Source organism: Diorhabda carinulata, chromosome 6, assembly GCF_026250575.1.
Source record: "Diorhabda carinulata isolate Delta chromosome 6, icDioCari1.1, whole genome shotgun sequence".
Classification (NCBI taxonomy): Eukaryota; Metazoa; Arthropoda; class Insecta; order Coleoptera; family Chrysomelidae; genus Diorhabda; species Diorhabda carinulata.
The window spans coordinates 31,031,055-31,057,757 of NC_079465.1; the positions used below are offsets into that span (position 1 = coordinate 31,031,055).

A 26,703-nucleotide genomic window follows, 5' to 3' on the forward strand; every position below is an offset into this window, starting at 1 on the left:
TCCATTAGGGTCATTAAATTTCACACCAAGTGAGTTTTGGAAAAAGAATGAAGGTTCTAATCTAAATAAATGGATACTTGCTTGGTTTTGGACAAGTTTATATGAGAAAAAACCATTTAGAATCAATTAAGGTCATCAAATTTCACACCAAGTGACTTTTGGAAATAGAATGAAGGTTCTAATCCAAAGAAATGGATACTTGCTTGGTTTTGGACAAGTTTATATGAGTAAAAACGATTTAGAATCCATTAGGGTCATTAAATTTCACACCAAGTGAGTTTTGGAAATAGAATGAAGGTTCTAATCTAAATAAATGGATACTTGCTTGGTTTTGGACAAGTTTATACGAGAAAAAACCATTTAGAATCCATTAGGGTCATCAAATTTCACACCAAAAGACTTTAGGAAATAGAATGAAGGTTCTAATCTAAATAAATGGATACTTGCTTGGTTTTGGACAAGTTTATATGAGAAAAAACGATTTAGAATCCATTAGGGTCATCAAATTTCACACCAAAAGACTTTAGGAAATAGAATGAAGGTTCTAATCCAAAGAAATGAATACTTGCTTGGTTTTGGACAAGTTTATATCAAATGGAGTCCACGAAACTCATCAGATTCACGACCAAGTGAGTTTTGGCGATGAAATAGAGGATCTAATTCGAAGAAAATGGTATTCACTTCGGTCCAGAAGAGGTTTCTATCATAATAATAAAATTGAGTCCCCGCAACAAATTTGATTCGATCTCAAGCTAGATTTTAGGATGAATAGGTTTATATAGATATTTATAACAGTTTACCCGCTTTCGATTTCAATGTTTTCCTCCACAAGGCCGAAAAAATCCCATCCGTCCAATCATTAGTCGCAACGTCCAATCTACCAAACATCTGTGCAGCCGTAATAGATTTCGGATTCATCCTCATCTCTCTATAAATATCGAAAACAACATAAAAACATTATCGTCGATGATTTCTCCGTCACTAGTACCTGTGAATGTCGCCCATTTGCGTCAACGCCCTCATCAACGTTTGTATACACGTTGTCTTACCGGCTCCGGTCGGACCCAAGGTCATTATCCCGTGCCGCACCCTTTGGGTTTCGTACAACTAAGAAGAAAAACCAATTATAATACGATTTTACCCCAAATCCCCAACGATATTTACTTGGATCAATTTTAGAGCCCACGACGGATGGTTAACCAGCCCCGCTTGATCCACTTGAACATTGATGGCTTCTTCGAGCTCCGGATACGCGGTTTTTTCCAAAGTTTGATTCGGGAACAGATCCGCCACTAGAGAAATAAAAAGCGGCTCGTCTTCGTCTATTAATTTCGAAAGATTCATATCTCTCAGCACCCTCATAACTATGGTACTTTCGGAATCTTTATTATTGACCCTTTTAGCCGCCCCCAAACTGCGCAACACCGAAAGGATATTTCTCAAACCGAAATCGTAGTGAACCTACAACGTAGTGAATTTATCGTGAAAACGGATTATTTCCCGACCATTTCCGTACCTGTTTCGTTAATTGTTCTTCGCACAATTTATACAGGGTGTAAAATTTTCTGGCTAGTGTTATATTTTCCAAAAAACCGCAACTGGCTAGTTTAACTCTTATTATGATCTGTCTGTCGGGCACCATCATCGCCACGGTCCTAAATTGTATTTTAAGATTCTCCGGAAGTTCTTTTCTACCAGCGTAACCCGGATTCTGGAAAATATACACGGTGACACGATGAAATAAATAAATGATTCGATATTTAATGGGACACCTTGTTTACTAGTGAGTAAACGATTATTTATTCCAAGTAGAAACTCGATAAATGTCTAGTTCATAAATAGAGGTATATCTGTATACAGGGTGAAGCAAAAAAGATACGATTTCGCAATTTCGACGTAGATTAAACCAACGACAGAGTTTCGATGAACTCGCTTCGACTTTTGGTGATGAAACCCAATTTCGAAGCATCGTTTTTCGCTGGTTTATCGAATTCCGTCCTTGTCGCAAGTCGATACAGGATGAATTACTTAAAGGTCGTCCAAAATCAGAAAAATTCTGTGCTTTAATTGATATTGCAAAATCACCATGTGACAAACCGTTGGGAATCGAAAATCAAACATAAAATTGACGATTTATAAGAAATACGAGGTTTAGGTGTTGTTAATAAATCGGTATAGCCGTATAAGTGTGAAATAACTCGTGAAATTTTGAAAACCAACAAATTAAACTCGATAATTCGTTTAAAACAAATGTGGATGGTGTCGTCGGTATTGAAATTTTCGATATAATCAATAAATTTTGTTGAAAAATCTTATTTTTTCATTAATTTCATCTGTTTCATACCTTTTCCTTACTTTTAGACCTCTTAATAGACTACGTAAATTTTGGTAAATCTAGAAAATATATTTATTGTATTAAATCTGTAAAAATGGGCTCCGAGCTTAACGTATAGTTTCGAGGGGGTGAACAATACAAAAATCTCTGTATACAACACAAAATTGTTTAGAGAAACGTCAAAATTATCCATGACGTCGAAATATATTTACCATTGTTATGAATATACCAAATTCCGGACACATTTCCACAATATCTCCGTCGGTGAATTGGAACGTTTTCCTTTTTTCTTTTTTACTCGCCAATACCACGGCGACTTGTTGCGCCGCGACCGACAACACCGGAAGCTCGATGCGATTGAACTCGTCGAAACAACCCCACGAACCGGATTGAGCCAAACCTATAAACCCAACAATATATATAACCACATAATATCCAACGTTTTGTCCTGATGATCCCGGCAACGATATTAATGAAATTATCATATTGTCATCGATTATAATCGATTTTTTCCAAATTTAAAATCGATCTACGAACGTACCTTTGTAAATTCGACCGAGTCCTCGATAATCCATTTGATCGGAACAATTGAAAACCACAACATATTTAGCAAGAGTTTTCCCCATATCTTTAACAGTTTCAGTTTTACCTGTACCCGCTGGTCCGCACGGGGCGCCACCCATGCTCATAGCTAAAGCTTGCGCCAACGTGATATAACATCTAAAAAAAATAATAATAATACATAACCTCAAACCGTACATTTACGCGGATTGCTACTCCTTCTAAAGTCTATTAGAATTTAAGTCCCCGATTGGGGAGAAATCGATTCAATAATCGATTCCAAATGCGTTTCGATTCTTCCGGATTCATTAAATCGCTTTGGAGGCAGTAGCAATCCATTAATCAGTACAAAACTAACCTGTCGGTTAAAGGTGTGATGACAAGTCGATCGGTACATCCCAGATATTCATTCTGATAAGAAAATACAACGTCGGTAATTATAATCAAAGTTTTATCTTGTTCTTCTTTGAAATAAAATCTACATTGTTTCAACCATTCGAAATCGTTCACGTGCCTGACGTTCAATCGACACTAAAACATCATTTTAATAAGTAATAATAATATTTTCGTTTGTTATAAGTTTGTAGATGCTCTATCCACTTATATCCACGAAAAAAAAAAGAAGAAGAAACTCGAGTGATACGTCGCGATCGAATTTTACGACAAACGGTTCGAATGGAGATCGTCGGAAGCTCGCACTGATAGTGTGTACGCGCCTTAATAGGAAAATTTTCGTGTGGAAAACACCAAATGATTGTTTCGAACGAATCGGACGCTAATAGCATCGACGAGGTGGTCAATAACAAGTTAAACAGACTAGAAATCATCGGGAATTACTCGAGATAGTTTTTCGAAATATTCTAGTCGCACTAATCGCCGGATCTATCACTTTGTGATATCACGAAATCGGAAATATATTGAAAGAATCGATTAAAGACAATATAAACGAGTGAATTGAGTACGAAAGGAATTTAAGAGACCTCGTAATCGATATTAGATTTGTACCAACCAAAATATCGAAGATATCCCTCTGATGCACGTGGATGGTGATCAAAGTTTCGAATTTGGTTCTTTCTATTTTCGTTAAATCTCTCGTCGTTTGATCGATGAGCGTATTCAACAGCTCTAAAAATTTATTGTTAGTTTCGGGCATCAATTTTTTATCGTGTCTGGCTTGGGTTAAAGCCGATTCTGCATCTCTGGTCCAAATCATCTGTAAACCCAACAGGCCGATCTGCAATTAAAAAAAAAAAAAAAAACGAATTTCAACGACAACCCAAGTATATTTATTTTTTAAATAAGGAAAATATAAACGCGTGATAGTCATAATCGAAGAAGGATCCAGAAGTACCTGGTCCAACGAAGAAACCAACAATATTTCGACATCGCTTCTTCATTGTTGGAAAAACTGTGACCAAAGGGCAAGTCTGGGAACCGAAAATACTCCAAGGGGGCTAAATCTTGCGAATATGACGCATGGGGTAGTAATTCAAACTTTGATTCATCAATTTTGACCATTCAAATGAAGGTTGTTTGAGCTGATGGATTGTCTTGTTGGAACAAAACTTTCTTTTTGGCAAAACAACCGACGCCATGACTTTTCCTGCAGATGGGACGGTTTCTACTTTCTTTGGAGCCGATTCAACCTTTTTCCATGTCTAAATTTTCAGTTAAAAAGTCCTTTTTGCAACGCCTACTATGTCTTCTAGATCTCGCACTTTCAATCGACGATTATCCGGTACCACTCGGTGTTTTACTAATGGTAACGAACGAGCTGTCTCATCTAGAGTAGAACCTAGTTCAGCCCTCTATTGATTGAGCTAATGGATCACCAATAGGATTATTTTTCGATTTTTTAGAACCAAAAAAACATAATAGTATGAAACTATTGATATAAATTAGTGAATAGTGAATAGTAATTAGTGAATAGTGCAATTTCCGGTAGTTATCGAATAGGGGATATAAATTAGTGCTAAATCTTGCGAATATAATGCATGGGGTAGTAATTCAAACTTTGATTCATCAATTTTGGCCATTTAAATGAAGGTTGTTTGAGCTGATGGATTGTCTTGATGGAACAAAACTTTCTTTTTGGCAAAACAACCGACGCCATGACTTTTCCTGCAGATGGGACGGTTTCTACTTTCTTTGGAGCCGATTCAACCTTTTTCCATGTCTAAATTTTCAGTTAAAAAGTCCTTTTTGAAACGCCTACTATGTCTTCTAGATCTCGCACTTTCAATCGACGATTATCCGGTACCACTCGGTGTTTTACTAATGGTAACGAACGAGCTGTCTCATCTAGAGTAGAACCTAGTTCAGCCCTCTATTGATTGAGCTAATGGATCACCAATAGGATTATTTTTCGATTTTTTAGAACCAAAAAAACATAATAGTATGAAACTATTGATATAAATTAGTGAATAGTGAATAGTAATTAGTGAATAGTGCAATTTCCGGTAGTTATCGAATAGGGGATATAAATTAGTGCTAAATCTTGCGAATATAATGCCTGGGGTAGTAATTCAAACTTTGATTAATCAATTTTGACCATTTAAATGAAGGTTGTTTGAGCTGATGGATTGTCTTGATGGAACAAAACTTTCTTTTTGGCAAAACAACCGACGCCATGACTTTTCCTGCAGATGGGACGGTTTCTACTTTCTTTGGAGCCGATTCAACCTTTTTCCATGTCTAAATTTTCAGTTAAAAAGTCCTTTTTGCAACGCCTACTATGTCTTCTAGATCTCGCACTTTCAATCGACGATTATCCGGTACCACTCGGTGTTTTACTAATGGTAACGAACGAGCTGTCTCATCTAGAGTAGAACCTAGTTCAGCCCTCTATTGATTGAGCTAATGGATCACCAATAGGATTATTTTTCGATTTTTTAGAACCAAAAAAACATAATAGTATGAAACTATTGGTATAAATTAGTGAATAGTGAATAGTAATTAGTGAATAGTGCAATTTCCGGTAGTTATCGAATAGGGGATATAAATTAGTGCTAAATCTTGCGAATATAATGCATGGGGTAGTAATTCAAACTTTGATTCATCAATTTTGGCCATTTAAATGAAGGTTGTTTGAGCTGATGGATTGTCTTGATGGAACAAAACTTTCTTTTTGGCAAAACAACCGACGCCATGACTTTTCCTGCAGATGGGACGGTTTCTACTTTCTTTGGAGCCGATTCAACGTTTTTCCATGTCTAAATTTTCAGTTAAAAAGTCCTTTTTGAAACGCCTACTATGTCTTCTAGATCTCGCACTTTCAATCGACGATTATCCGGTACCACTCGGTGTTTTACTAATGGTAACGAACGAGCTGTCTCATCTAGAGTAGAACCTAGTTCAGCCCTCTATTGATTGAGCTAATGGATCACCAATAGGATTATTTTTCGATTTTTTAGAACCAAAAAAACATAATAGTATGAAACTATTGATATAAATTAGTGAATAGTGAATAGTAATTAGTGAATAGTGCAATTTCCGGTAGTTATCGAATAGGGGATATAAATTAGTGCTAAATCTTGCGAATATAATGCATGGGGTAGTAATTCAAACTTTGATTCATCAATTTTGGCCATTTAAATGAAGGTTGTTTGAGCTGATGGATTGTCTTGTTGGAACAAAACTTTCTTTTTGGCAAAACAACCGACGCCATGACTTTTCCTGTAGATGGGACGGTTTCTACTTTCTTTGGAGCCGATTCAACCTTTTTCCATGTCTAAATTTTCAGTTAAAAAGTCCTTTTTGCAACGCCTACTATGTCTTCTAGATCTCGCACTTTCAATCGACGATTATCCGGTACCACTCGGTGAATTTTTTCCAAAATTTGATCGACCATTGTAATTATCGTCTTCGTAGGTCGTACGGTCTCGTCTAAACTTTACTACCCAACGTTTTACTATTGGTAATGAACGAGCTGTCTCACCTAGAGTAGAACCTAGTTCAGATCTTTATTGGTTGAGCTAATGGCTTCCAAATAAAAATATTGTATCACATAAGGATCGTCAATCGGATTATTTTTCGATTTTTTAGAACCAAACTGTTGATATAAATTAGTGAATAGTGAAAAGTAGTTAGTGAATAGTGCAATTTCGAATAGGGGATGTAAATTAGTGAATAGTGCATTCAAAATATATATAATTGAATCGAAATAAGAGATATTTTAATTTTTTTTTTTTTTTCATAAATTACTCACCTGGGCCGGCATTTTATCAAGAAATTGTAACAAATTGAAGTTGACATCGTTAATGATACCGAAAGCGCTTCTTATAATCGAATGTAATGATAACTGAGACGTTACCAATAATTGAGTTAACCAAGTTTCGACGCTACCTTCGGCTCTAACGACTTTTTCCAATTGGATCATTTCGCCTTCGGAGGAAAAAATGGCGGTTATTTTATTATATTCGATATCGTGGAATTTGACGCATCGCGTATTATCGAATATAGAAAGTAGATGATTTTGAATGGTATGCGAATCGGAGGCTTGTCCGAGAATTTCGAGAAGCGCCGGATCGGATACGAAAAAAAATCTGGGAAACATCATGCGTTTCCTTTCCAAATAACCGCTTAAAGATTTTTGACACAATTCCAGCTGTTCTTGAAGGTGCGGTAGCAGTTGTTTTAGCAGATCATCCCCTTGAACAAATACGTATATTTTTATATATATAAATATTAATAATTATGTTGTTATTAATACCGACGCAACAGTTAACGACACCGGGTGTTTCGTGCGCCCTCTGCATTATCTTCTGCCAAGATTTGTCTATTTTCGAAAACCGTTTGGCTTCTTTCGGTAATTGCTTAGCGATATCGCCGCCGACGAAAACGGCTTCCAAATAAACCCACATATTCTGTACCAGAAGCCATCTTTCCAATATTTCGTTGGTATTGGATAGATCGTACACCCATTGTTGGATCTGTTTCTTAAAAGGTGCGTTATATCTGAAAGATATGCAATACCTGGTGAAAATTTGAATTGAAACTAAAATATAACGAGTTACAAAGACATTTGGGGGTTTCCTACTTCCAAACTCTGTCAAAACACTTCCTCTATCCACTTTTAGTTCTACTATATCCAATATCGACAATAAATTCATCAGGAAACTTCATCCATTCATCCTTCCACTAGTTTAGTTACTTAAGGTATCCACTGATGCAGCAATGACTCATTAGATCTTCTAATGAAACTCTCATGATGAAGATTTACTTTGGTTTTAGCTTTCCTCAAGCTTGTTTTAGTCCTACTATTTTATCCCAGTTATCCCATCTCTTTTACTTTCTAATTTCTATCAATTTCTTTTAATATCGTACCAATGATGATTCTAGAAAAGTTTCTGGTGCAGAAACACAGAAGATTCAACCCATTCCGAAACATCCCTTCCAGAAAGTCACCACTAGCTCAAATTCTAAAAGAACTCGAGGCAATCGTAGTAGATGATGTATCGAAGTGTGTAGACGTTTGATTTTTAGGTCCTTGAGATGTTTTTAGCTCGCCCGACACAGAATATTCAACCCATTCCGAAAGATCCCTTCCAGAAAGTCACCACTAGCTCAAATTCTAAAAGAACTCGAGGCAATCGTAGTAGATGATGTATCGAAGTGTGTAGACGTTTGATTTTTAGGTCCTTGAGATGTTTTTAGCTCGCCCGACACAGAATATTCAACCCATTCCGAAACATCCCTTCCAGAAAGTCACCACTAGCTCAAACTCTAAAAAAACTCGAGGCAATCGTACTAGATGTGTATCGAAGTGTGTAGACGTTTGATTTTTAGGTCCTTGAGGTGTTTTTAGCTTGCCCGACACAGAATATTCAACCCATTCCGAAAGATCCCTTCCAGAAAGTCACCACTAGCTCAAATTCTAAAAGAACTCGAGGCAATCGTAGTAGATGATGTATCGAAGTGTGTAGACGTTTGATTTTTAGGTCCTTGAGGTGTTTTTAGCTTGCCCGACACAGAATATTCAACCCATTCCGAAAGATCCCTTCCAGAAAGTCACCACTAGCTCAAATTCTAAAAGAACTCGAGGCAATCGTAGTAGATGATGTATCGAAGTGTGTAGACGTTTGATTTTTAGGTCCTTGAGATGTTTTTAGCTCGCCCGACACAGAATATTCAACCCATTCCGAAAGATCCCTTCCAGAAAGTCACCACTAGCTCAAATTCTAAAAGAACTCGAGGCAATCGTACTAGATGATGTATCGAAGTGTGTAGACGTTTGATTTTTAGGTCCTTGAGATGTTTTTAGCTTGCCCGACACAGAATATTCAACCCATTCCGAAAGATCCCTTCCAGAAAGTCACCACTAGCTCAAACTCTAAAAAAACTCGAGGCAATCGTACTAGATTATGTATCGAAGTGTGTAGACGTTTGATTTTTAGGTCCTTGAGATGTTTTTAGCTCGCCCAACACAGAATATTCAACCCATTCCGAAAGATCCCTTCCAGAAAGTCACCACTAGCTCAAATTCTAAAAGAACTCGAGGCAATCGTAGTAGATGATGTATCGAAGTGTGTAGACGTTTGATTTTTAGGTCCTTGAGATGTTTTTAGCTCGCCCAACACAGAATATTCAACCCATTCCGAAAGATCCCTTCCAGAAAGTCACCACTAGCTCAAATTCTAAAAGAACTCGAGGCAATCGTAGTAGATGATGTATCGAAGTGTGTAGACGTTTGATTTTTAGGTCCTTGAGGTGTTTTTAGCTTGCCCGACACAGAATATTCAACCCATTCCGAAAGATCCCTTCCAGAAAGTCACCACTAGCTCAAACTCTAAAAGAACTCGAGGCAATCGTACTAGATTATGTATCGAGGTGTGTAGGCGTTCGATTTTCAAGTCCTTGAGGTGTTTTTAGCTTGCCCGACACAGAATATTCAACCCATTCCGAAAGATCCCTTCCAGAAAGTCACCACTAGCTCAAATTCTAAAAGAACTCGAGGCAATCGTACTAGATGATGTATCGATGTGTCTAGTTGTTTGAATTTTAGTTATTTGAGGTGTTTTTAACAGAAGATTTAACCCATTCGAAAAAATCCCTTCTAGAAATGTTCCAAATAAAATATTTGGTATACCATAAGTAAATTACTAGTAAACGATTCAATAATTAACAACGTTTCTACTATTATAGCAACATCTTCGAGCTGTTAATTACCTGTTCGATAATAGAGATCCCAATATCATGAGGCTATCTTCCAATTGCCCAATAGTTTCAGCTGTAGTATCGCCTCTCAGAAGCAGCTCCCCTCTATTGTTGAAAGTTTGAAACGTCAATTCGTGCACCGTCCATTCATTGGTGACTTGACGCAATTTAGCTTCGATGTCTTTTTCTTTCATAGCAGAAATACAAATATCCTGCAGGGATAAACGACGCAACAAATAATAAAAATAATAAAAATAAAACGCAATTTAGAGTACCTCGATGTCTTCTTTGTGTTGCAGTAACGGAGCTTCCAGGATGTTTTTCAAACAGAATCCTTCGCTCTCGAACTCGAAAACGTGGTTAAGGGAATCCATGATACGTTGCCAATGTCTCGGCTTCATAGCTCGGTTCGCCATCAATTCCAATAGAGGACACATGTCGTTGAAATCGTCTATCGTTTTTTTCAAAGCGAAAAACGCCGGCCACTCCTTTAGACCTGAAACCCCACGTAGGTATAATCGAGCTGGGGGATTTCGATCGAATGGTCTCGGAAATTGCTCTTACCTTTAGGTAACTTCCTGCATCTATTCTGAAACTCCATAAGTTCGTTGTTGATTTCTTCAATATTAACTTCTCCCCAAGGTATATCATAATAACTGTTCACTCTATCGATAACGTCGTTATAAAGTTTATAAAGTTTTTGCAGAAGATTCAATTCTTTCCTGATTTGCGCCATATCTGGGTAATCGGTGGTCGGTAAACCGAAAAGTTCTTCGCCGCTTTGGTACGTTTGAAGTTTGCGCCACATACCGTCGAATCGGTTCTAAAAAAATGTTTGTCCATTATGGGAATAACCCCAAAAATATTCTTGGACTCACTTGGAAGAGAATTAACCTATCGGAAGCCTCCCGCGGACTTAATCCGGGTTGCATCGGCCCCGCGGTACGATATTGATTACAATAATCCAATTTATCTTGTTTGAACTTGCTCAAATTATTTTTGAGATCCCGTTCGAATTGCGGCTGCATGTTCAACAGATTCGCTTGGACTTTCATGGCTCTATCCAGTAGCTGTTTCCACGTGTATCTAAGATTATCCACTTGCTCTATCACTTCCCTTTCCACCGGTACTTTATATCGATGGAGTACGTTGAAAGCCTCCTCCACCGGCTCTATTTTCAAATCCATGTCGACTTCTTGTTCCCGGATTTTTTTCAATGTGTCCATTATCAATCGAACGTCGTCCAAATCTCTGATCGTTCGATCTAATTTTCTGTCCATTTCGCTTATAACCGCGTAAACGTAGTCCATTTCACGACGGTATTTCTTTTTCATCGCTTGACCGATTCTTTAAAAAATAATTCGAGATTAGCGACCTAACCGCCGTTTCACAATCAAAAACAACGGATTGAAAACGGAAAAACGGCTCCAAAGAAAAATAAATATGTTTTGGTGTTTTCTTTGTTGGGTTAGGTACTTCTGGAACCGTCCTCGTATCATATAATAAGACGAAAACGTCGTGGAATGTACTACATACATCAGATGACACGAATATGACAAACGACAGTTGACGTATGATGGTTGGATCATAAACAACACAATAGATGGATTAATAGAGAGCACGGCACACGGAACAGTTGACGTATGACAGATGACACAGTACACACGACAGTTGACATAATATTTATAAATGGAATTAATTCGATTAATAATCCTTACGAATAACATTAAACTTTTTATTAAAAATATGAAAAATCGAATGTAGATTATGATAATGTAATTAAAATCAGTTTTGAACAATGTATTTCGTTTCTAATCTAAACGAATAGATCGCAGTCAAAAACAATGGATTGAAAACGGAAAAACGGCTCCAAAGAAAAATAAATATGTTTTGGGTTTTTCTTTGTTGGGTTAGGTACTTCTGGAACCGTCCTCGTATCATATAATAAGACGAAAACGTCGTGGAATGTACTACATACATCAAATGACACGAATATGACAAACGACAGTTGACGTATGATGGTTGGATCATAAACAACACAATAGATGGATTAATAGAGATCACGGCACACGGAACAGTTGACGTATGACGGATGACACAGTACACACGACAGTTGACATAATATTTATAAATGGAATTAATTCGATTAATAATCCTTACGAATAACATTGACCTTTTTATTAAAAACATAAAAAATCGAATGTAGATTATAATGTAATTAAAATCAGTTTTGAACAATGTATTTCGTTTCTAATAGTATTTTTCTGTTGTTAATAATCTGGTAGATTTGTAATCAATTGAAAATCCTTCATAAAAAACGTGTTCAGTAAGTGAATATCTATCGGGGTATGGTTTCCTATAAATTTTATAAGATGTAATTTAACTTTTTGCATTGACTAATGAATTTTTTGTTGGAAAATTGATGGTTTAAGATTTTTTGTGCCATTTAAGACTTCAAGTTACGTCTTACGTCAATATCAACGTATTTTATACGTTTGAACAACTAAATCGAAGCGTTTTTATCAAAATAACGATGAATTACCTGTGCGTGCAAGATTTTATTTCTGTTAAAAGACCGAATTTGAGATTTTCCGTGGAAATAGCTAAGCAATTAGCTATAACGAACGTATCCGGTTCCGTATCCAATCTTTCGGTTAATTCTTCGTGTTTTCTAAGCGACGTTTCGAATTCCGTTAAAACCGCCGTTAGCAATTCTCGTTGCGACTTTTCGTTCCTCCATAGAATATTGTAAACACGCCATCTAGCTACGAATTGTGTCACTTCCTGTATCATCAAATAGAAAATTTTTAAAAATTGACATTCCAGAAAAAAAAATCAATAATTAGAAACGGAAATTGGCTTAATACAATAGATATTTTTTATTATAAGTAGAATCCGAGCTAGTACGGACCTGCTGTTAATTTACACCCCGTCGAGAGATTTTTTAGTTCTAAATTAAGCCGATTTGTAACCGTTATTTTTTTATTTTTTTTGGTTATTACAACACCAAATAATCGCATGTTTTAATAATGTAAGATGTAAATAAAAAACAGGACCGTACGCGCTCGAAAACTTCGGATTATTTTACCTGTTTCATATCTTGCGTACAAGTTGACAATAAAGATGAAGTTTTGATGACTTCCTTGTTTTCCATGACGAGATTATAGAAATTCCTCTGCTGTAAAGGAATGGTGGGTTTTTCTTCGGTGAGTAAACGGTATAATTTTCTTCTTCTATTCTTGACGTTTTCTTCTTTTCCTTTTATCGATGCTTTGTTGGTAGCCTTTTGATCATAACGTGAACGATTGACTATATCCATTAGACTAGATTTCGGACCAGCAATTTTTGTCCATGCTGATTTCTTCGGGGTGTTTGCCTTTTATGTATATACAAAGCCGCATGCCCCGGTACGTATTTTTTACAGTAATGTGAGGTTATGTTTTCGGAAGCAGTAGAATGTGAGGTTATGTGATACGAGTGATGTTTTTAACATTAGATTTTATACAGTGGTGTGAGTGAGTGAGTTTAGTGGTATGAAAAAAAAATATTATTATTATTATTAATACTAAATCAACTATTGAAATATATATATATATATATATATATATATATGTATATATAATACAGGGTTATCAATATTTACAAACAGTTTCTAATTGATACAAAGTGTCGTTTGGATCTGTTTAACCGTCTCTAGGTCAATCCAAGGACTATTCTTTTATATTATCGATTTATTTATAAAAATGAATAACCCTGTATTTATTTTTTCGAAAAGTGAACGAAAATAATTATAGAAATAAAGAAACCTGCACTGATTTTTAGTCAAATGCAATTTAGTTGTGCGGAAATTCGCTAATACATTAATATTAGTACAGTCGATATATAGTACAGTGAATGAGGCAAATAATATTCATAAAAACGTCGAGTATTCATTGAACGTTAATTTTTAAGAGGAAAAAACAATAAAAGAAATCGAAGAATAGTTATACTGAATATATCTAGTAATAATCTTATATATTAAAAAAATTGAAGATTTCCATTCCGAGTCCCAACCGATTTGTTTAATTTTTTTTTTCAATGGAAGGTATTGATGCACGGATCAGCCATCAACCATCGGATTTTATCTAATTTTCACCGTTCTCAAGTTATACTCAAATGCGATTTCCCCCTGTACATTACTTGTGGGAGTTTTTCACATACACACCTTCTATCCTCAATATCTCAGGTTCTATTCAAGATAGAGCCTTCGTTTTAGTTGGAAAACACTCGTTGAAATATCCTCTTTCTTTTGAGCTTTTAAATACTTAAATCGGTTGAGTTGGAGAGGAGCTAGCTTAAAAAACTTTATCACAAATATATTTCTTTGAAGTTACGATTTAGGGCTTTAAAATGAACTAATACACTACATAAATAAAAATAAAATAATCAGGCCAATCATAAAACAATTTTTCTACCAACATATAGTCACGAAACATACGAAAAGAATGAAATAATGGAATTATATACAAGACGAACATAAGGAATCATATTTTCATATTTACAAAAGTTGATTCACATCAGAACAATCGCCTATTTAGTATAACCTCCAATTAGAGACAGTTACATCTTAGTATCAAACTAGAACGTACAGAGCCAAGCGGGGTGATTGAATAGTTGCGATGTGCAGTTCGATATGACATAGTTAAAAGGTAATATGGTGAGTTAAAACACGCGGAAACGTAAAAATATAAACAAAAATACGTAATTAAGAGATGAGTCATCGTTAAAAATGCTTCAGATACCAAATTAGGTAAAAAAATCACTTTTGAACACCCGCAATACTTCAAACGAAGTTTCCGAGTCCGCTTTTTTGATATTTCCTTATGTTCGTACTGATTTTTTCATAAAAAATCAATTTGGTACACACCTGTCCCGGTCCTAAAGCCCATTGCCCTACTCCCTTCGCTACTGAAGTGACAGTTTTTCCAACCGATACTAAAATATCCTGGATCTCGTCCAAATTTGGTTTGATCGCCACTTTCGGTATCAGAAGTATCGAATTCAATTTAAAAACTGCCGTTCTTTCATTTTTATCTGTACAGAAACATTTTTATCGATCCGACGATAATTTCCAATCGAATTTTACTCACGTTCCATGGAAAATCGTTTTCTTAACGTATCTAAGGACGTTCTAGTGACTTTAACTAGTACATCTATGATTTTTCTACTATAGTATCTTCTCATTTCGCCTAGTGCTCCTTTTACTATATCGTGGACGGATTTGTTGACGTTTCCTCCAATAAGTATATGGGGTTTTTCGAAACAATCCCAAACTAACGACCAATCGGATGGTTGCTGACTAGAGCTGACATCTGTATGTTTTTCTTCATCTACACATATACCAACAACGGTTAGTTTAATCAAAAAGACGCGTATCGATAACTAAATATTGTCAACACCCTTTATCAGAGCAACCACCCAACAATCCAGACACGAATCATAGAGATTTGCGGGGTACTTTGCACTTAGTGGTAGTTTCGTCACCTAGAAGCTACCAACGGCTCAAGTTATTGTTGTTGAACGAAAAGAATGGACTATTTAGACAAATTTGAAGCTGAAGCTGGTTTAAGTAACCTATCTGCTCAAAGGACTAGGTAATTTTGTAGAAATGGAGCTTACGAACAACTAGATTTCGACCTGCAGGTCGAAAGACTCGTTCTTAGTTCCAGGTGCAGCTTGCAGACTGTAAGCATGAGATTTTATTGAAGCTCCAGATAATTCCCAAGCACTTAGTTCTGGTTTCGCCACCTAGAAGCTACCAATGGCTCAAGTTATTGTTGTTGAACGAAAAGAATGGACTATTTAGACAAATTTGAAGCTGAAGCTGGTTTAAGTAACCTATCTGCTCAAAGGACTAGGTAATTTTGTAGAAATGGAGCTTACGAACAACTAGATTTCGACCTGCAGGTCGAAAGACTCGTTCTTAGTTCCAGGTGCAGCTTGCAGACTGTAAGCATGAGATTTTATTGAAGCTCCAGATAATTCCCAAGCACTTAGTTCTGGTTTCGCCACCTAGAAGCTACCAATGGCTCAAGTTATTGTTGTTGAACGAAAAGAATGGACTATTTAGACAAATTTGAAGCTGAAGCTGGTTTAAGTAACCTATCTGCTCAAAGGACTAGGTAATTTTGTAGAATTGGAACTAGATTTAGACCTGCAGTTCAAGCCGGGAGATTTATTCTGAGGTTTATAAAAAAAATCTAAAGTGACATTTAAAAAGGGCAGTTCCTTACTATCAAAGTGACATCTGCTGAAGGTAATAATGAGTAAAAGATGAAGTTTGACTATTTTACCTTCGAACGCGAAGCTTTCTTCGTCTAAGCTGCATTGAGGATCGATATTAGCCCTTTTCACTAACGATAGTATCTCTTCAACGGCTTCCTCTACCATCAAACTTTTTTTTTGTAGTTCGATGGCAGAATTTCTACAAATAGTATCGATTTTGTTACAGAACATATCGACGGTCCATGGATCTTCACCGATATCCGGCAAAGCATAAAGTTGTATGACCTGCATGCTTTCCAATACTTGCAGGACTCTGTTTTCGTATATATCGTGAACTCTGTCGGTCTAAAAAGAAATAAACTCAAAATATATCTAACAGATAAACAGACACGTACTTACCAGTTCTTTGAAATTGCCGATCGCAATATTTCCTTTATCGATAAACTGTTGCCAATCGGGCGATACCCAATTGAGTTTGGTCAAACCGGGCTCGATTTTATGAGTTAATTTGATCAAATGCGGTAAAAATAGTGGCCTTACTTCTAATTTTACACTTTTAACGGCTTTTAAAAAGTCGTCGATCAAAAACTGCAAACAAAAATAAAACAAAAGGTTCCTCGACTATAAACTAATATATTTAATGATGTATATCCTAACCGAAAACCAATAACATGCATAAATATCTGTATTAGTAGGTAAAATCAAAATATTCTGCTATAAACTTACTTGTAAAGAATCGATCACCAAATTAAAATGATCTTGTTTAGTATAAAGCGTCAAAGCAACCATCGGTATCGGTAATTTCATTTTGATCATTAAATCTGATTCTTTAATCAATAACGGTATAACCGGGTGGATATTGACTTTCAATTTTTGTTGATCTTGACAAACAGTCAAAAGGTTTCTCAGCAAACAAGGATCCACTTCGGATATCTGAAAATATATCCTTTACAGGTCTCTAACCAAACTTGTTTTATTGATTTGAAGACTTTTCTTTAATTCCAACTAGTAATATACCATCTTCGAACCTCAATCGATACCTGAATTAATTAGGTTTAACAGATGGACGTCCCAGGATACCTACAGAAGATGGTAGCCTACGAATTCACTGATAGAATATTAAAAATACGACACAGAAAGACCCCAAGGAGTACAAAGTGACTGGAGGCTCGGTGCTAGGTACTAGAATAGAGCGACGAACCTCGTAGCATTTCTGTACCTGGGGAATTGCACTTGGAGGAGAAATACGCTGGAGGTTATTCTGTCGAGGTTGAACGTTTTAAAAAAGAAACAATTACTTTCCCTGCTAAAAGTTACGTACGTTTCAAGATGTTTTAGTTTAACAAGTTTATAAAAGAAAAAAATTGTTCATACTGACGTGTTGATTCATCCACAGAGCAACCATATCAGTTTCGAACGTCTTCAACATAGTTTCTGCTATCTTGTGTTTTTTAGATAATTCCACGGTAGCTGGAAGATTTTTTAATATGTGATGTGTCGTTACACTAGTTAAAAGTTCGTCTAAATGAGAAACTAGAGCTCTAGACCATTTTATCCTTCCTGTAATGGAATTTTCAATTAAAACTAACTAATAACATTCGTTTTGTTTAAAGAAATATTCCAAATCGTTTCATTTTTAGTAAATTGGTTACTTTGTAATGATTCCTTCATTTTTTTTAAGACCTCGTATATTTTATAAACAATCGCTGTGTAAAAGAAGAAGAACGCGTTCGAAAAACAGTGTGTAAAGTCGAATTATCAAAAACGCGTTCGAAAAAGTCGAATTTTGCGTTAATTTTACAAAATTATCAAAAATTGTATTTACCAGCAATCGGCGGAAACAAATTCGAAATGGGAGGATCATCTTTCTGTTTTTTATACATTTTCACTATCCTTTCCACTTCCTTTTCGCAATATTTCAATATCCTCTCGTATTTTTCTTCCATTTTTACCAAAGGAATTTTTTCACTGACCTACATTTCAAAATATCAATAAAAAAAATTATTTCTATCACCAATTATTGACGTAAATACACATTTTAGACAATAACGAATTACATTGTACTGATGAGACCTAAATTAGCAAATAATAATCCACTAGGACTGTAACTTGATTTTTATTTTCGAAATTTTCGTTGTTTTCAAAGTAGAACTTTTTCTTTTTGATTAACCTTGGTAAATTTACGAACCTTTTCGAATCTGGTCAAAAAACGTATCCCTTGTGGTGTTTCCCAAACGCTATCGAAATTTTTTTCGATCGATTCCGCTACGCCCTGCCTTAACTGTTCGGTATTCGTCAAAAACATTTCGAAATCCGATTCGAATTCGTTGTTTCGATGATCTAAATAATCGTACGTTTTATTCGTGACGATTTGTTTGATCTCCCCGAATTTTTGGATGGCTTCCTCTAAAGCTACAAATACAAAATTCACCATCGAAACTACAATCTACAAAATTAAAAACGAAAATAATATTTTTAATGATTCTAAAAGATTCATCGCCGACCAATTACGGTTATTTTATTTTTAAAAGGTTGGTAGACATCACTCAGATCTTTCCTTACCTGGGGAAACTTCGAAATGTACAAAGTTGAAAATTTTAAGCGTTCGGTAATAATTAATAAACTAATAATACCTTAAGTATAAGTTTTTTTTTATTTACTACTTTTGGAATAAGAAATCTAGTTTCAAAATTTGAAAATCGAAATTTTTAAATCGATTTATTACGAGGGTTGCTACTAAAGTTTCGAAATAATCAAATGAATCAAATATTCGTAACGTGTTGAATTATTTTTGATCTACGGTAATAAAAAGGAGTCATCAGGTGTTAAACAAGGACTGTACGAGGGATTGTTCATAAATTCGATGTTTTGAACGTTCAAAAACGTTTTTGTTCGAACACATCACCAAAAGTCGTTGGACGTTTCAAATATCTTCCATTTTAACTTTCAGTCTGAATATATTTCGTACAAATAACAAATTGAAACAATTAGTAATGAATCCTTGGTTTTAGTCTCGGAAATATCAAAGTTTTTATACAAGCGAATCAGAAATATCGAAAAATCGAAATATTTTTAATCCGAAAGCGATTTTCCGGATAATCGATTGTTTAAATCGATTTATTAGGGTTTTCCAGTGCGCTCAATTCAAGGGAAATAAATCGATTACCACATTTTTGATTCAAAAACTGAACGGTAACTTGGATAAACGTTTCATCCTTGAATTTAGCCTCGGAAATGTTAAAGTTTTCATACAAGCGAATCAGAAATATCGAAAAATCGAAATGTTTTTAATCCGAAAGCGATTTTCCGGGTAATCGATTGCTTAAATCGATTTATTAGGGTTTACAAGTGCTTAATTCAAGGAAAATAAATCGATTTCCACATTTTTTATTCAAAAACTGAACGGTAACTTGGATAAACGTTTCATCCTTGAATTTAGCCTCGGAAATGTTAAAGTTTTCATACAAGCGAATCAGAAATATCGAAAAATCGAAATGTTTTTAATCCGAAAGCGATTTTCCGGGTAATCGATTGTTTAAATCGATTTATTAGGGTTTACAAGTGCGCTCGATTCAAGGGAAATAAATCGATTACCGCATTTTTTGTCCAAAAACCGAACGGTAACTTGGATAAACGTTTCATCCTTGGATTTAGCCTCGGAAATATCAAAGTTTTCATACAAGCGAATCAGAAATGTCAAAAAATCGGAATGTTTCTAATCCGAAAGCGATTTTCCGAATAATCGATGGTTTAAATCGATTTATTAGGGTTTAAAAGTGCGCTCAAGTCAAAGGAAATAAATCGATTACCACATTTTTTATTCAAAAACCAAACGGTAACTTGGATAAACGTTTCATCCTTGGATTTAGCCTCGGAAATGTTAAAGTTTTTATACAAGCGAATCAGAAATAACTAAAAATCGAAATGTTTTTAATCCGAAAGCGATTTTCCGGGTAATCGATTGTTTAAATCGATTTATTAGGGTTTACAAGTGCGCTTCATTCAAGGGAAATAAATCGATTACCACATTTTTTATTAAAAAAATCACTTTCTATTTTTTTTAATATACTTTACCGTCTCCTAAGAGCAGTCCTTCCATTCTACGTTGAAACAAGCCGCTGTAATCATCAATAAGATCGAACATGGCGATTATTTTCATCAATCTTCTACAGAAAGCGTCGAATTTTCCGAAAACGTAGTTTTCCGAAAAATTGAATTGTCGTTGTTCAGGTAAAAACGACTGCGCTTTTACGATATTGTAAGTTTTCCTATAAACTCTATTCAAAATAATGCACTGCGCGAGTTTTTCCTTCATATGACACCTTTCCTGCGACCAGATACTTTCCTGTCCTCTACAGGTTATATAATCCTTACAAGTTTCGATCATCTGATTGGTTATCTTCAAGAAAAAACAATTTGGACAATCGCCTCTCGACAGAAATCAAACTTACTTTGACCATTAGAGCAGATGTTCTTTCGGACGTATTATAAAATTGCGAAACGCTGTGTATCAAGCGAACCGTTTGTAGTAACCCCATAATGGAAGATTGCATTTTCACCTGAAATTTATCAAAATCCAGTTTTCCCGACGAACAAATATTAATATTCCTTCTATTAGACCCCAAATACCACCACCTAAACGATTTACCTGTTTTTTAACTTCCCGGAAAGCACCAAGAAGATTCTGGTGGAAAAAATCGACGTAATTGAATTTGATTAGACGGTTTCTCTTCATTTTGAGCGAGTTTACAATGATAAATAACATTCCGCGTAGGACAAACATCTCGATATTTAGGAAATAGATTAAATAGTCATCGTACTTACCGGATCATCCAAATATAAGGAGTGACATTTCGTTTCTAGAGCTTGTATAAACTTGGCGTTATCTTTGGCTTCGTTATAACAAAAAGTAATTTTTTTATCGGTTTCTTTCCACTCTTTCAAAATTTTCGCGTGCGCCAACTTCAAACACAATATCGTCATCTGTACTTCGGAAGTATTTACTTGATTAACGATTTGAGAAAACTGCGCTCCCCTTTTTTTCCAATATTCCAATTCGTCTTGAGGTCCTGGAAACTTTTTTTGATCAAAAAAGAAAATTAATTGAATTAACGTGAAACCTGAGGAATCGTTTTCTCGTCTAATCTGTTCGCTTTCCTTTAAAATTTCGTCCAATCGCTTAATCCATCCCTTGACTCGATTTTCCAGCCGTTGTATCTGATCCGGATGTTTCGCCATTTCTTTTACGTCGTCGGCGTCGAGATGCGCCGTTATAACTTTACCGTCGTCGAATAAGTTGCCGCTGCCGCATACTTCTTCGCAAACTAGAAAAATCTCGTTGAAATTTGATTGGAGAAAGTTTCGAAGCTATTTACCTTTTAGAACGCTACAAAAAGATCTCAAATTCGGCAGTAGATTATTTTTTACCATTGGACAGGAAGCGGCGTCGTCTTCGCAATCTAAACTGGGGTGGGCTAACGCCTCCATGAAAACGAATTCGATGATTCTTTGGATGCTGGTTACCAAACCGACGTGTTTCGAATCGATTATACCCACAAACAAGTCCTGAAACATACTAATTTTTAGCACACTTCGTTTTAGTTAAAAAGCAAACGCTCGAGAAGTCTTTGGATGGATATCGATGCTGATACTGGAGGTTTTATAGTTTTAGAAAGAAGTCTTCAGGCTCTAGGTCGAATATCGGCCAAACATCATTTCAGAGACTTTTTATCTACGTCCTGAGCTTCTCCAAGATTCTGGTCAACTGTGGATAGCTCTGGGGTCTCGGACAGCTTCACAATCACAAACCATAAACCTCCATTTGACTGGTATTAGAAAAATCACCTTTTGGAAACCCTCTTCAGGAAGTTGTTTAGTACTATCAGTCCTGTATATGTATATGAGTGTCCCTGTTAAATTTTAGAAAGATGTGCTCCAAAGAAAGAAGTCTTCAGGAGCAGTCGGTGTTGATGTGCCACGGGAAGATGTTGCAAATATTGCTCTAGGTCGAATATCGGTCAAACATCATTTCAGAGACTTTTTATCTACGTCCTGAGCTTCTCCAAGATTCTGGTCAACTGTGGATAGCTCTGGGGTCTCGGACAGCTTCACAATCACAAACCATAAACCTCCATTTGACTGGTTTTAGAAAAATCACCTTTTGGAAACCCTCTTCAGGAAGTTGTTTAGTACTATTAGTCCTGTATATGTGTATGAGTGTCCCTGTTAAATTTTAGAAAGATGTGCTCCAAAGAAAGAAGTCTTCAGGAGCAGTCGGTGTTGATGTCCCACAAGAAGATGTTGCAAATATTGCTCTAGGTCGAATATCGGTCAAACATCATTTCAGAGACTTTTTATCTACATCCTGAGCTTCTCCAAGATTCTGGTCAACTGTGGATAGCTCTGGGGTCTCGGACAGCTTCACAATCACAAACCATAAACCTCCATTTGACTGATTTTAAAAAAATCACCTTTTGGAAACCCTCTTCAGGAAGTTGTTTAGTACTATTAGTCCTGTATATGTGTATGAGTGTCCCTGTTAAATTTTAGAAAGATGTTCTCCAAAGAAAGAAGTCTTCAGGAGCAGTCGGTGTTGATGTCCCACAAGAAGATGTTGCAAATATTGCTCTAGGTCGAATATCGGTCAAACATCATTTCAGAGACTTTTTATCTACGTCCTGAGCTTCTCCAAGATTCTGGTCAACTGTGGATAGCTCTGGGGTCTCGGACAGCTTCACAATCACAAACCATAAACCTCCATTTGACTGGTATTAGAAAAATCACCTTTTGGAAACCCTCTTCAGGAAGTTGTTTAGTACTATTAGTCCTGTATATGTATATGAGTGTCCCTGTTAAATTTTAGAAAGATGTGCTCCAAAGAAAGAAGTCTTCAGGAGCAGTCGGTGTTGATGTCCCACAAGAAGATGTTGCAAATATTGCTCTAGGTCGAATATCGGCCAAACATCATTTCAGAGACTTTTTATCTACGTCCTGAGCTTCTCCAAGATTCTGGTCAACTGTGGATAGCTCTGGGGTCTCGGACAGCCTCACAATCACAAACCATAAACCTCCATTTGACTGGTATTAGAAAAATCACCTTTTGGAAACCCTCTTCAGGAAGTTGTTTAGTACTATCAGTCCTGTATATGTATATGAGTGTCCCTGTTAAATTTTAGAAAGATGTGCTCCAAAGAAAGAAGTCTTCAGGAGCAGTCGGTGTTGATGTGCCACGGGAACATGTTGCAAATATTGTTCTAGGTCGAATATCGGCCAAACATCATTTCAGAGACTTTTTATCTACGTCCTGAGCTTCTCCAAGATTCTGGTCAACTGTGGATAGCTCTGGGGTCTCGGACAGCTTCACAATCACAAACCATAAACCTCCATTTGACTGGTATTAGAAAAATCACCTTTTGGAAACCCTCTTCAGGAAGTTGTTTAGTACTATTAGTCCTGTATATGTGTATGAGTGTCCCTGTTAAATTTTAGAAAGATGTGCTCCAAAGAAAGAAGTCTTCGGGAGCAGTCGGTGTTGATGTGCCACGGGAAGATGTTGCAAATATTGCTCTAGGTCGAATATCGGTCAAACATCATTTCAGAGACTTTTTATCTACGCCCTGAGCTTCTCCAAGATTCTGGTCAACTGTGGATAGCTCTGGGGTCTCGGACAGCTTCACAATCACAAACCATAAACCTCCATTTGACTGGTTTTAGAAAAATCACCTTTTGGAAACCCTCTTCAGGAAGTTGTTTAGTACTATCAGTCCTGTATATGTATATGAGTGTCCCTGTTAAATTTTAGAAAGATGTGCTCCAAAGAAAGAAGTCTTCAGGAGCAGTCGGTGTTGATGTGCCACGGGAACATGTTGCAAATATTGCTCTAGGTCGAATATCGGCCAAACATCATTTCAGAGACTTTTTATCTACGTCCTGAGCTTCTCCAAGATTATGGTCAACTGTGGATAGCTCTGGGGTCTCGGACAGCTTCACAATCACAAACCATAAACCTCCATTTGACTGGTTTTAGAAAAATCACCTTTTGGAAACCCTCTTCAGGAAGTTGTTTAGTACTATTAGTCCTGTATATGTATATGAGTGTCCCTGTTAAATTTTAGAAAGATGTGCTCCAAAGAAAGAAGTCTTCAGGAGCAGTCGGTGTTGATGTCCCACGGGAAGATGTTGCAAATATTGCTCTAGGTCGAATATCGGCCAAACATCATTTCAGAGACTTTTTATCTACGTCCTGAGCTTCTCCAAGATTCTGGTCAACTGTGGATAGCTCTGGGGTCTCGGACAGCTTCACAATCACAAACCATAAACCTCCATTTGACTGGTATTAGAAAGCCAAGTACTATTTTAAATTATTATATAGAAAAATCACCTTTTGGAAGCCCTCTTCAGGAAGTTGTTTACTACTATTAGTCCTGTATATGTATATGAGTGTCCCTGTTAAAGGTACGCTCACGCCATCTGTGAGAAACAATTTCTTTTTGTAAGTATGCTGTTGTATCAAAGTAAGTTTGCTGGAAGTCGGTTGCAATTGCCTGCTGGTGCTCGGTTTATTTGGATCCGCGGTAGGTTCGGACGATGTCTCCTCCATGTCTTGGTAGAACCACATCAATTTCGTTTTCATGTGAGGTAAAAACAGTTGGTTGATTTCGTCCAGCTGGATATAGAAGAAAAAGATGTTTTTGATCGAATTTTATAAAGTAGTGAAAACGAATACCATATCTCCTTCGAAAGCATGATCCATTATTTCGTTTCTAGGTAGACCGGTGGCGTCCATGAGTAATTGGAAGGTAAATTCCAATCGAGGATCCATTTCGCCTCTTCTAGCTTTCCGCTCGCATTCTTCTCGACGGCGCTAATAAAAGAAAAATATAAAAATCGACGACTCGGTATAGCAGAAAGGTTTTCAACAAAAACACACGTCATTTTGAACAATTCGACTCGACATAAATTAAGCTTTTCACCATTAATATCTCATAATAAATAAATTATTTACAATGAGTAGTTTCTCGGGATCATCTTCATCGTCGTCGTCTTCGAAATCTTCGTCAGATGTAGAGACTGGATAATCGCGTATACCATGTACGAACATTTTACAGAACTTTCAGTAAACTACGAGTAATATAAATTTATTAGGTTAGGTTAAGCCGACGAGGAAGATATAGACAAAAACCGCGATACCAGACCATGAATTAGTTCCCAGTGATATTCCTGGCGAAGTTTAAGCACTCGGATAGTAAAAGTCGAATAAAACTTTCAGTAAACTACGAGAAATATAAATTTATTAGGTTAGGTTAAGCCGACGAGGAAGATTTAGACAAAAACCGCGACACCAGACCATGAATTAGTTCCCAGTGATATTCCTGGCAAAGTTTAAGCACTCGGATAGTAAAAGTCGAATAAAACTTTCAGTAAACTACGAGAAATATAAATTTATTAGGTTAGGTTAAGCCGACGAGGAAGATATAGACAAAAACCGCGATACCAGACCATGAATTAGTTCCCAGTGATATTCCTGGCGAAGTTTAAGCACTCGGATAGTAAAAGTCGAATAAAACTTTCAGTAAACTACGAGAAATATAAATTTATTAGGTTAGGTTAAGCCGACGAGGAAGATTTAGACAAAAACCGCGATACCAGACCATGAATTAGTTCCCAGTGATATTCCTGGCGAAGTTTAAGCACTCGGATAGTAAAAGTCGAATAAAACTTTCAGTAAACTACGAGAAATATAAATTTATTAGGCTAGGTTAAGCCGACGAGGAAGATTTAGACAAAAACCGCGACACCAGACCATGAATTAGTTCCCAGTGATATTCCTGGCAAAGTTTAAGCACTCGGATAGTAAAAGTCGAATAAAACTTTCAGTAAACTACGAGAAATATAAATTTATTAGGTTAGGTTAAGCCGACGAGGAAGATATAGACAAAAACCGCGATACCAGACCATGAATTAGTTCCCAGTGATATTCCTGGCGAAGTTTAAGCACTCGGATAGTAAAAGTCGAATAAAACTTTCAGTAAACTACGAGAAATATAAATTTATTAGGTTAGGTTAAGCCGACGAGGAAGATTTAGACAAAAACCGCGATACCAGACCATGAATTAGTTCCCAGTGATATTCCTGGCGAAGTTTAAGCACTCGGATAGTAAAAGTCGAATAAAACTTTCAGTAAACTACGAGAAATATAAATTTATTAGGCTAGGTTAAGCCGACGAGGAAGATTTAGACAAAAACCGCGACACCAGACCATGAATTAGTTCCCAGTGATATTCCTGGCAAAGTTTAAGCACTCGGATAGTAAAAGTCGAATAAAACTTTCAGTAAACTACGAGAAATATAAATTTATTAGGTTAGGTTAAGCCGACGAGGAAGATTTA

The 26,703-nt window shown here is 36.3% G+C and overlaps 1 protein-coding gene across 1 annotated transcript in view; it reads right to left on the reverse strand.

Moving 5' to 3' along the window:
• LOC130895585 (dynein axonemal heavy chain 5) overlaps positions 1–25,172 on the reverse strand; it is a 54,076-nt gene extending 28,904 nt beyond the window's left edge. The window contains exons 1-31 of the mRNA XM_057802960.1: positions 25,041–25,172; positions 24,696–24,980; positions 21,781–21,880; positions 21,436–21,639; positions 21,140–21,384; positions 20,767–20,874; positions 20,390–20,714; positions 18,504–18,727; positions 18,141–18,288; positions 17,694–17,875; positions 17,042–17,248; positions 16,715–16,903; positions 16,384–16,660; positions 15,181–15,420; positions 14,958–15,124; positions 13,140–13,427; positions 12,594–12,835; positions 10,930–11,398; positions 10,616–10,874; positions 10,327–10,547; positions 10,064–10,263; positions 7,608–7,852; positions 7,104–7,546; positions 3,906–4,130; positions 3,255–3,427; positions 2,877–3,055; positions 2,548–2,735; positions 1,517–1,711; positions 1,165–1,461; positions 989–1,107; positions 801–928 (exon numbers count right to left, since the gene is read on the reverse strand). Coding sequence (XP_057658943.1) covers positions 801–928; positions 989–1,107; positions 1,165–1,461; positions 1,517–1,711; positions 2,548–2,735; positions 2,877–3,055; positions 3,255–3,427; positions 3,906–4,130; positions 7,104–7,546; positions 7,608–7,852; positions 10,064–10,263; positions 10,327–10,547; positions 10,616–10,874; positions 10,930–11,398; positions 12,594–12,835; positions 13,140–13,427; positions 14,958–15,124; positions 15,181–15,420; positions 16,384–16,660; positions 16,715–16,903; positions 17,042–17,248; positions 17,694–17,875; positions 18,141–18,288; positions 18,504–18,727; positions 20,390–20,714; positions 20,767–20,874; positions 21,140–21,384; positions 21,436–21,639; positions 21,781–21,880; positions 24,696–24,980; positions 25,041–25,136 — 6,868 coding nt within the window. The 5' untranslated portion in view covers positions 25,137–25,172. The remainder of the gene's footprint in view (positions 1–800; positions 929–988; positions 1,108–1,164; positions 1,462–1,516; positions 1,712–2,547; positions 2,736–2,876; positions 3,056–3,254; positions 3,428–3,905; positions 4,131–7,103; positions 7,547–7,607; positions 7,853–10,063; positions 10,264–10,326; positions 10,548–10,615; positions 10,875–10,929; positions 11,399–12,593; positions 12,836–13,139; positions 13,428–14,957; positions 15,125–15,180; positions 15,421–16,383; positions 16,661–16,714; positions 16,904–17,041; positions 17,249–17,693; positions 17,876–18,140; positions 18,289–18,503; positions 18,728–20,389; positions 20,715–20,766; positions 20,875–21,139; positions 21,385–21,435; positions 21,640–21,780; positions 21,881–24,695; positions 24,981–25,040) is intronic.
• Between the last annotated feature and the right edge of the window lie 1,531 nt (positions 25,173–26,703).